The following is a 10,774-nucleotide window of genomic DNA, read 5'->3' on the forward strand; positions in this document are numbered from 1 at the left end:
GTCATCACATCTTTTGGGGTTTCTAGAAGGTTCTCGACAAGACTCGCTTCTACAAGCGGCATCAGTGGTTGACTTCTTTGACTTTCCATATCTACCATCGTTATCCGTTTCTCCACTTTGTCTTTTAGTTTGTTTTGGTTCAAGTATAACTTGGTTTTCTGTTCTAATGTTGCTTGCATCTTCTTGTAAAGTTCTAAGGTCTGATTCTCCGTCATCTTTCGATACTTCTATTTCGTTAATAACTTTAGGTATATCGATTTGCTGTAAAGTCTTGTATTTAATTTCTTTCTGAACTCGTGCACTAGCAGCTTGCTCAGCCTTTGTATTTATTATGTACTGAAGAGAACCGTCTCCTCGAGGCTTTGCGGTGAAACTGAGGAAATCATTTTCTTTCGCAGACCATTTATATATCTTCTGTTTATTCATGTTTAACACGTGACTACGAATTCGCGCTCCATCGTTGCGTGGAACATTATCGAACAATAAATGCCCAAGTGCTGTACAACCAACTACTGATTGGTAGAGCTGCCCAACAGCTGTTCGAACCTGCTGGGAGGTCATTCCCTCCAAGTTACGCAGCATTGCACCAACAGGATGCTGTTTAACAAAGTTTATAAAACATTCTAGCATATTCATTCTAAAGAATACAACTTGGCTCATTGTTCGTAGCAGCTGTTGGGTACGCACATTTAATGAAAACGATTGGCAAGTCAAGCAGATTGAGATATGCCTATGCCGCCAACCACAACACATTTGCATTATAAAATCTGTTAATTTGGTTTTTTTGAATTACATATTGTTGCATATCATCTAAAACCAAGACAGTGTCTTCTTTATTATTCGTAGTCATATCATCAATTTTCAGATTAGTCAACGTCACATCGGGAGATGTACAACTGACATAAAGCAAGCTGATGCCGTGATTCTTGAGCATGTAAGCTATTTGCGCCCTCTCTTCTTCAGTAACTTGCGCGCTACACCATATAACTCGTTTGACTGATAAAAACCCATTAACAATTGCAGTTCGTAAAAAAGAACTTTTTCCAGAACGCAGTTGGCCGACTAGACAAATATTGTCAACTAAACGGGCGGAATACTCTCTCCTTTCTTCCTTAGCTATAGTTGAATATACAAACTTATTATCATCGCATTTTTGAACAGTCGCTAGCTTGGCATTCCATGCTGCAGATGTAGCGGTATCGTAAGCCACAAAGTCGTCCATTTTTTTATATATTTATTTCGATAAACTGTGATCATATCAAAAGAAAGGTTTAATGGTAAATGATTTTTTTTTCTTTCTCTGAATATATATGTACAAGCCTATAATATTTACCATATTTTTTACAACCGTGATGAATAAATAAATAAAATTATAATTAAAATAAATCCATATTTATTTGTTTTTTGGAGAGAGATATTCGATATCCCTCTCCCAATCTTTCACCTATTTGCCATTTTTCCTCCATAGCAGGAAGCCATCTTGTGTTATTTTGGGTTCTTTCTAAAGAAAAGGAAAATTTAAGTTTTTAGAGGTACTTCATTTTTTCATCAAAAAGTAAATAAAGATAAAATTATTACTTCTTGTGTTCTTTTGAACATCTCTTTTAAATTGAAACACATTTTTCTTTCTTTTTTTTTATTATTATTATTAGTCCTAAAAAAAAAACAATACTATTAATGTGTACTGTACTTGCACTATAAACGATAAAGAATTCAATACAGCACAGTCTTTCAGAAACACTTTTGTAACTCAAGAGGAACAAAATATTTTCAGCACACACACACACAAACACAAAACAAAAGAATACAACATAAATGGAATACAATCATAATACTTCATATTTCCTACAAACCATAAAAGAAATAATATAAAAGTAGTCGTTAGCCCGTGGAATATCCTTTTTATATCGCATTGCGTGCTTCTCGCTATTGCGCAGCTAAGCTACCATTTTGCGTGACAGACAGACGTATACGGGCATTATAATATAGATAAAAACAAAATAAGTAAATAAATAAATTCCAAAGTACATAGCTAAAATATAAAGTCCATTTCAACAGTCCTTTCTTCACTATGTCCATCACAAGCGAATCCACATGACACAAGGTTCAACTAAGTTATAGTCGAGGGTGGGACAAAGTAAATCATCGTATAGTTGCTTAACATTGTTTAGAATCGAATTTCGCATAACGCGTTCTTTTAGATCAGGATGCTCGTTGGCAATTATACTTTCAATTTTGATAAGTTCGTCTAAATGTTTGTTGGAATATAAATCGTCCCCAGCTTGCGTTTCATTCGATTCTTAAATTGGGCGCAAATATTTATGTCCATGAGGTAAGGACGTCACGCCATCTTGAAATAAATACGATCTTGTTTCAAGCTGTGTGAGTACTTTTTTATACGAGGTTACGCGTTGTCTTTCAAGAGTATAAATAGCACATTCAAACACAATTAATCAGGAAATACAGATGAACGTTACTGCTTGAGGTTGACTTGGGGTGTGTAAATATAATACTTAAATTAAAAAATATGTACCTTTTTTCGTTTCGATTCTTGTCACCTCTACTTTGTCATATTCATTTTCGTCACCGTACTTGTATGTTCTGTCTGCAAAATGTTTCCTGGTGATAATTTGATTATGTGATATCCCCTTATGTCGACGTGATGATTTGATTTGATCTTGAACATAGGCTTTATCATTATTAATGCATACATCGGGCTTTATCAGCGTCAGCCTCTTGCCTCTTTGACATTTGAAGCCAACATTTCAACGATATTGTTTGCAGCAGCTTTTGTGATTAGCCATCGTGTGATACTTAAAAAGATTTTTAACATTTTTCACATTTGCATAATCTATATTTTTAATATAAGCGTATAAAGTAGCATGAACATCCTCATTTTTAATTTTTGCACTAATTAACAGATACACCGAGTCAGTATCTGTTAATTGCAAGTATACTTCAGGCTCGCGGTACTGCGACGGCAAGTGTTCGCGCAACACACAGGTTACCTCATAAGCAAACTTCGCAATCACAATTTTTGCGTTATCTAATATAATTGACGAATTTTGGCGCAATGCTTTAAAGGTTTTTGTACCCTTGGATTTTTTTGTTTAATACCTACCACACCACCACCATCACTCCTCTTTATCATCACCACTTTTTCACTATCAATTTTGCATTTGAGTAACTGTTGTTAAGATCGGGTACATCCTCTCTTTTTTAACGTTACCAGCCGATTTGTTAGTCATTACAGCGCAATTCTGCGGTATAAGTTCTGCACCATCTTCCGTGTAGTCATGGAGGTTTTGAAATCCATGTTCGGTGCATAATTTGTCTGTTAATTCTAAAGAAACCTGGTAATCATAAATTATACCTTTTTCCTTATGAGTTTCAACTTTCATTCCAAACTGCCCGTACACAGTATTGTTTGGTCTTTTCGCATCCGTTGCTCAACAGGACACGTTCTAGTCATCCTGATGTCTTGATTTTTTGTAACATGACGTTTCAAATAATCAGACACAGAATACTCAAGAACTTATATACACGTTTTAACTCATAACCACAAGTAATTAAATACTTACAAAAGTTGTTCGTTCATACGTACCCGTACAATGGAAAAAGTGTGGGGAAAAGCTTGGATTCAAGTTTTAAAGGGAGATAATGTTCACCTTTTCTTCTACTTTTGCGTCGCAATGCTCTCAACTGTAAAGGACTTAACCATGTTGGTAATGGAGCTATTTTTACCAGACCTGGTTGGTATGTGTTGTACGTGTTGTGTAAACTATCCGGTAATTTTAAATCACATTTTATAGTAAAACCTACGGCTAAGCCATCGTCAATTTTCCTTAAAAGTTCCTTGACTTGTTCACAAGAAAAGAACCGCTTACGATAACATAAGCCGTCCTTACTCATTGGAAATACCTGTACTGAGCCATACAAATTGTTGGCATCCCAAGCTTTCACAACGGATACCAAATACTCACCATCCCCAAGCTTTGCATTCTTTTCAAACATTTCGTCATCTTAAATTGCGGTGTTGGCCCCGTATCTGTTATCTACGTATGATAAACCGGCTCTAACAGCATCACTGACTAAGTTAAATTGTTCTTGATTAGAAATTACCTCCAAATATTTTTTGCTTCTTTTCAAACAAGCTAAATATGAAAATTGTGACATACTTGTGCAGTTTCCAATTTCAATGTGCTCCTGCTCAAAAAACTTTCTGCTTCTGAGTCCTACAATTACACTTACGGCGAGATTGTCCTGAGCACAATATCTACGATAATAAGCATTAATATTCTCATCTTTAAAAGCCAAATATTGCTGTTTACCCTCTTCATACTCCTTATCGCTTAAGCCACAATTTTTCAGTTTAGAAAAAAATGCGCCTTTGGGGGAAATGTTGTTCGTAATAAATATTCTTTTTCAGTCATGGATTCGAAAGGCATAGGCGCTTTTTTTAACTTTCCCTTAGCATTTACAATATTGGCAGGTACATAGTTTAAAACATCGAAGTATGTATAATTTACTGTTTGCATAAAATTCGCAACCAGATTCTCTGAAAAGAGCCAATTAACATTCTGTACTAAGAAATAGTCCATTTCTTCATCAGTTATTGACTGCATGAGATCATCTGCTCTGCTCATGAATAACTGCCAAGTGCGAAATTCATGCCATAAATTAGGTGATTATTTTCCATGGTTTTGCCAATTAGTGAGAATTTCTCGGCATAATCACCACCTGAATATTGGCCCAGATTTTTTGGAAGGCCAAGAAGAAAGTAATAATTATCAAAAGCAGAACCGTGACTAAAAATGTTGATCTTAATTCTGTTTTTACACGAATGTGGGTGTTACATCCTTGATGAGCAACTCCGTATAAATAACCAGTATTATGATCATGATGGATCATAGCATGGCTTAATTGGTGAATGTTTACTGCGAATAAAGATTTATGGTTATTGTAAAGACGCTTTTCATCGTTGGCAAAGAATATTTCACTCATCAGCCAGTTACTAAGTTTTTCTTGGTGAAACTCTACTTTTTGTATTCTCCATTGAGGAATATAATACATGGAAATGAATACAAAGCACTTTCAAGATGTTCTTCGAGATTAGTAATTTCGTTTTTATAATTTGTGTGTAGTAATAATTTAACATCACTGTTGTTTTCACAGAGTAAAAAATCTTCATAGATTATTTCGTTTACATTAATGTATTTATGATATATTTTATATCTTCGTAGATGATGTTGTTGATATTTTTTAAAAATTTTAGAACAAAAATGAAAGGCTTGTATTATCTTACCGTAAAGTTCTACAAGCGCTACAAATCGTATACTGTCATCAAAATTATAACAATCACCACCATGATAGTGAGATGTCAACTCATACTCAAGTTCGAGACTAAGATTTTCATCTTCGGTTTTCTTATACTCTTGCATAAAATATTTAAAAAAGGCTGAAACAGATCTACGAACAAATTGTTGCTGATAACCAAAAAATATCTGGTTAGTCAAAAAGCACCCCATATGTTCATTAAAAACATTTTCAAACTCTCCGTTTATAGATAAATACACCTCCTCTATTTTTGAAAGTTTTCAAGTACTTTTCTTTTCTCATGCACAGAAAAAGCCTCTTCCATTATCTGGCCAAAATCGTTAATTGATACGCCCCCTTTTTTTTACCGAATTTACATTGTCATAACTTTCAAAATACCTATCACATATGCAATACGCAATTTTTTTATTTGATACCTTGAAAAATAATTGGAATATCTCGTTCTGTTTCAAATTGTGGTATTCTTTTTGGTTATCAATTATATATTCCCTAATTGCATTACTCAAAATAATTAGATCAGACGAAAGAAAAGCAGTAAAGTCAAAGTTTGTCTCCGTCTATTAGCCTCCTGTACATCAGGTCTTCTTCAGCAACACACCCGTTCAAACGGGCGGGAATATCCTCCACTTCAAACACCCATTTGTTTGGACTTAACAAGTCGCAACTAATTGTAAAAGATATAAGCTCCGGTATTTCTAAAAATACGTGAATCACATAAGTCGATAAGGGCATTAAATGTTCATCTAATACCTTTTCACTAGATTTTTCTTTCTCAATACTTAAAGTTTCAACATCAAACATAATGTGTACGGGAAGTTCAAAGCCGTATTTTTTAGAGTCACTAGGTATTCGTTAAATTTAAGTGCTGACGAAAATTGCAAATGTCCTTTGCAGATCAGAAAGAATGAGTTGACTACGTACAATTTTAGCCTGCAAATGCAGCAAATCATTTTCCTAAATAATCAACAAAACAAAATAAACAACTTAAATAAATAATCCAAAATAAATAAATAGCTCAAATAACGAAAAAGTCAATCTATTCTTCATCAGGGCTGTCAATGATAAGCCTCTTTCGTTTTGCTTTTATTTCTCCATTGTTTCCGTTAGCTCTACGAGCCAATTTTTCGCGCAAATTCTATAGGTAAATATTTTTCCTTAAGCGTTTTAAGAGCCTCCTTATTTTTGGACTCTACCTCTTCCAACTCCTCCGCCATTTTCAGCGGCACGTAAGAACGACTGACATTTCGAGCCCATTCATTACTTCTTGATTTTATTTCGCTAAAATCCAAAGCGTCATAATCCTCGTCAGGACCGATTATGGAAGCCACATTCTGGTAACGAAAATCGCGATAAATCGCACCACTTTTTTTGACATGATTTTGTAATCGCTGTCCTCGCACACAGTCATCACAATGCCTTCTTTAATCTTCGTATCCTTATATGAGGATAAAATGTGGTTATCCCTTTGTGGGATAGACATATTGACAACCACACGTTTGTCCACCTCATCATCCAAAGGCTTGAAGGTGGCGATAAGCTCCCCGTTGCCAAAGGATGATCCGACAACTTGGATGAGTTGATATGCTATGTATGGAAATATCGTATCTTTTTTGGCGGGCGACCTGGTTTTCTCAATCCTACTGCCAAAAGAACCTTAGGTTTCACGGTAAATTCAGCTTTTTTAAATTGTCCGTTCTGGTCCATTTCAGAAGTGGTCTGACGAAGTAATAAATGGCCTTGATATTGTCCTCGATTGATTTCACCATTATATTAGATATTAGCGAAAACACTTTTTTTTACGATTTATTTTCAAGAGATATTATTTATTAAAAAACAAGAAAGACTTTTTTTCATTATAAGAGCTATTTTACACTTTTAGTTAAGTCCATAAATTCTTTCGTTTTTTCAAAAGAATCTAAATAACCTTCAATACCATCGAACCATTGCTGTTGATTATTGCAAAATACGTCGACATCAAGTTTTTTAAAGTAAAAAACAAGCACCTTCCCCTTTTTTACTTTCAGTTCACTACCCGAGTAAATACCCTCATGAGTTAAATTAAATTTATCAGATGGCAAACCTTATAAAAAATCCGAAAAGTCCTTGCGCACATGACCACACAACTTTTGAGTATTAGAGCAATACGCAGCTATTGACAAGCGCTGATTTCCATCACTGTCTGTAAAATTGTTTTTTTTTTCAAATAAATTTTTGCATTCTTATTAAATTTAACGCTGTAAGCATAAGAACCCATAATGCGAACAAAAATTTTAGTAAATACAGCATTGTTTGTTTTTTTTTCAAATAAATTTTTGCATTCTTATTAAATTTAACACCATAAGCATAAGAACCCATAATGCGAACAAAAATTTTGGTAAATACAGCATTGTTTGGTCTCAATTCTAAACAGGCTGTAACGAATATTTTCTTTTTAATCAAGTTGACTAAATCTTTAGAAATCATCATCATCATCATCATCATCATCATTCTCGGCTTAACGTCCGTTTTCCATGCTAGCATGGGTTGGACGGGGTATAATAATGATCCCTTCCAATCTGATCCAGACTGTGTTAGATCTAAACTCAACTTCCTCTGTATCAAGTCTGTCCTTATAACCCCCTGCCAAGTCTTTCTGGGTCTGCCTCTGGGCTTTTCCCCAGGAACTATCAAGTTTCTACACTTTCTTACCCAATTATCCTCCTCGATTCTTTCCAAGTGCCCCAGCCAATTCAATCTTCTTATCTGGATAACATCTTTAATTCTACGGAGACTTAGCCTGCTTCTTAGCTCATCTGAACTCTTTCTGTCTCTCAGACTGGCGTTACACATCCACCTAACCATTCTCATATCATTCCTTTCTAAACGGTCAAGATCTTCCTGCTTCACTGCCCATGTCTCACTACCGTACAACATAACACTTCTTACACAGGCCTCATACAACCTACCTTTTACCTCAATTGACAGGACTCTGCTAGTCAACAAAGGAAGTAACTCTCTGAACTTTTTCCAAGCAGAAACTATCCTGCAAGTAACACTTCTTCCAAATTGTTAGCTTATTTTTTACGTATCAGAAGATATTTTGCGTTTAGAACCTGTAATATTTGTAGAAGTCTTATTATTATATTTAGCGCTGAAGATTTTGGCGTGTTTTTAGGAATCCCTAAAACCTGAGATGGCTCTGGAGTCGCATTAAAATCAATGGAAGAATCGGAAACAGTAGTCGAAGATTGCGTTTTATCTACACTGAAATTTGAATTGTTTGACAAAGTTAAACAATTTTTGCATATTTCTCATAAATGAAACGTTCTGGCGACACTTTATCTTTTTGCTCTCCTGCGACATAATTTGGGCGCGCTTCCATGCCTCCAAGAAAAAACTTGTTCTTCACATAAATGGCTACAAACATGTTTGTTAATCATGCGGATTATAGACTTATAATAGTTGAAGGTGTCACTACTTACACTTGTAGAGTTTAGTGCCATGTTTAATGAATCTGATAGAGTAGACAAACAAAAAGTAAAAAACTTACAGTTGCTTCTGAATTCCATTTTCGTTTCACAAAATCGGTAAGATGATTTCCAAGAAAGTATAAGCCGTCACTCCTAACAAGAACTGGATGGTTATTTCTGCTATTCAAACCCCCTTTTATATGTTTCTGAAGAATGCGCAAAGAATGAATCAATGCTCAAAAATATGATACGCTAAACTGTTGTATTTTAAGGATGATTAAATATTCGCTGTTTATTCAATGGGACACAAAATTTACGCAGGTGTTTCAATTATCTTATTAATTGAAAACAATTTGCACCAATGATTTCGTGAGTACAATTTTAAAGCTATGTTATTAAAGCGTGCGCAAGGCTGAATCAATGCTCAAAAATATGGCACGCTACGCTAAACGTTTGTACAAATTTTTGAAACTGATATATTTTACTCAGTTTTTATATATAATGGACCTTATTAGCTAACACAGATTTACACTTTCGTTATGTTTTTCGAAGTACATTCTGTGGATCAATGGTCTACGATTTCTTAACGGTAAAATTTTGTTAACTTTATTTATTTATTTTTTCTCAAGAATTGTTGTTCCTGAAATTTATGCGCACCAACTTCACACTATACAAAAATTTATTCACATCATGCAGGGATCACGCGATGCAAGAACTCATTCTTACTGTGCATATTTAAGTTCAAACCATTGCTCAATGAACATGAAATTATACACAATGTACATATGTTATCAAAATATAATTATTCCATATATTTGTCCATGGCCATACTGTCTTCTATTTATTAGCAGTATTAACATCATATTAACTTAAATTTTAGATTTTATTTCATGTTGACTGAAGGGTTTTCAGTGCCTTTTCCTGGTCAAAGTCTCATAGAAATCTGTGTCGCAGGTGTAAACAAAATTTTGAACAAACACACAAGAGAAATTTGTGTGATTGCTTATAGGTAGCTAGAGTAACCACTACAAATTGCTTTTAATATATATATGCATAAATTATCTGCACCTCATAATTATTCCATCTATGCTCTAACATTCTTTTTTTCTTCTAGTGAAACCTTTGTAAAAATAAGAATCTGTCTCCAGTTTATGCATTGCATAAATTAGTCCATGGGCAAAAAGTCTTTTCTCTTTTCTTCTAGTGAAACCTTTGTAAAAATAAGAATCTGTCTCTAATTTATGCATTGCATAATTTCGAGACAGATTCGTTGTGGTCACTTTCTCATAAGCAGTGCACATTGCTCAAATTTTGTTTACATTTTCGAGACAGATTTCTATGAGACTTTGACCAGAGAGAGTGCACTGAAAACCCTTACTACTATATGATAGCCTAGAGACTGACCATGGTGTCAATAATAATGATGATTAAGATGGTCATTTTGGATGATCATCTTAAAGCATTGCTTCAAAAGTTATCAAAAAACCGTCAGATTTTGGTAGGAGGTATTCTGAAATACATAAAACAACACAACATTTGTCAATATGCGAAAATAAAATTACTATCCAGACAATTCATTATGCTACTTCTCTGCCATCTTGAAAATGTGTTGTTCATACTACTATTTAGGCTGCGACTCTATTTAGCATAGCATGGCATAATTTCGTGTATTATCTTGACCTAAAAGGTTTATATTTTTTTTGTCCAATTCTTTTAATCACACAATTTTTTAATATAGTATCTAAAATGGCCTTAAATTGTAAAACACATACATTAAAACTAAATAATCTAAAATTTTATTAATGTTCTTTGTGTATTATGCACAAACATAAGAGTCCTAATTATATACGCAGAAGAGTATAAATAAAGAAGAAATTTATTTCTCGGAATTCCGTGCCATGCAGCCTAATAAACTGAAACCAAAAAGTCGATAATTATTGACTGTAAAATGTATTTTTAAATGTTTGATCGACTTTGGGTTGCTGTTT

General features: G+C 34.2%; 1 protein-coding gene across 2 annotated transcripts; it reads right to left on the bottom strand.

The window, feature by feature from the left end:
• Positions 1–407: 407 nt before the first annotated feature.
• Positions 408–10,420, bottom strand: LOC130625367 (uncharacterized). Of its 2 annotated transcripts, XR_008981703.1 has the most exons (4): positions 8,867–10,413; positions 3,122–3,343; positions 1,579–2,813; positions 1,448–1,501 (listed from the first exon to the last, which is right to left on the bottom strand). XR_008981703.1 is itself a non-coding variant. In XM_057440447.1 (3 exons), exon 3 carries the CDS (start codon positions 1,220–1,222, stop codon positions 731–733), a length of 492 nt encoding a protein of 163 aa, XP_057296430.1. In that variant the 5' UTR covers positions 1,223–1,501; positions 1,579–2,813; positions 8,867–10,420; the 3' UTR covers positions 408–730. The 2 variants fall into 2 exon arrangements, 1 of the variants encoding a protein (XP_057296430.1); XM_057440447.1 differs by lacking the exon at positions 3,122–3,343 and having other exon boundaries at positions 408–1,501; positions 8,867–10,420.
• Between the last annotated feature and the right edge of the window lie 354 nt (positions 10,421–10,774).

This window comes from Hydractinia symbiolongicarpus, chromosome 14, assembly GCF_029227915.1.
Source record: "Hydractinia symbiolongicarpus strain clone_291-10 chromosome 14, HSymV2.1, whole genome shotgun sequence".
Classification (NCBI taxonomy): domain Eukaryota; kingdom Metazoa; phylum Cnidaria; class Hydrozoa; order Anthoathecata; family Hydractiniidae; genus Hydractinia; species Hydractinia symbiolongicarpus.

What these genes read in the sequence shown, in the direction of transcription:
- LOC130625367 (XM_057440447.1), bottom strand. Translation starts at nt 1,222, where the DNA reads ATGGACGACTTTGTGGCTTACGATACCGCTACATCTGCAGCATGGAAT.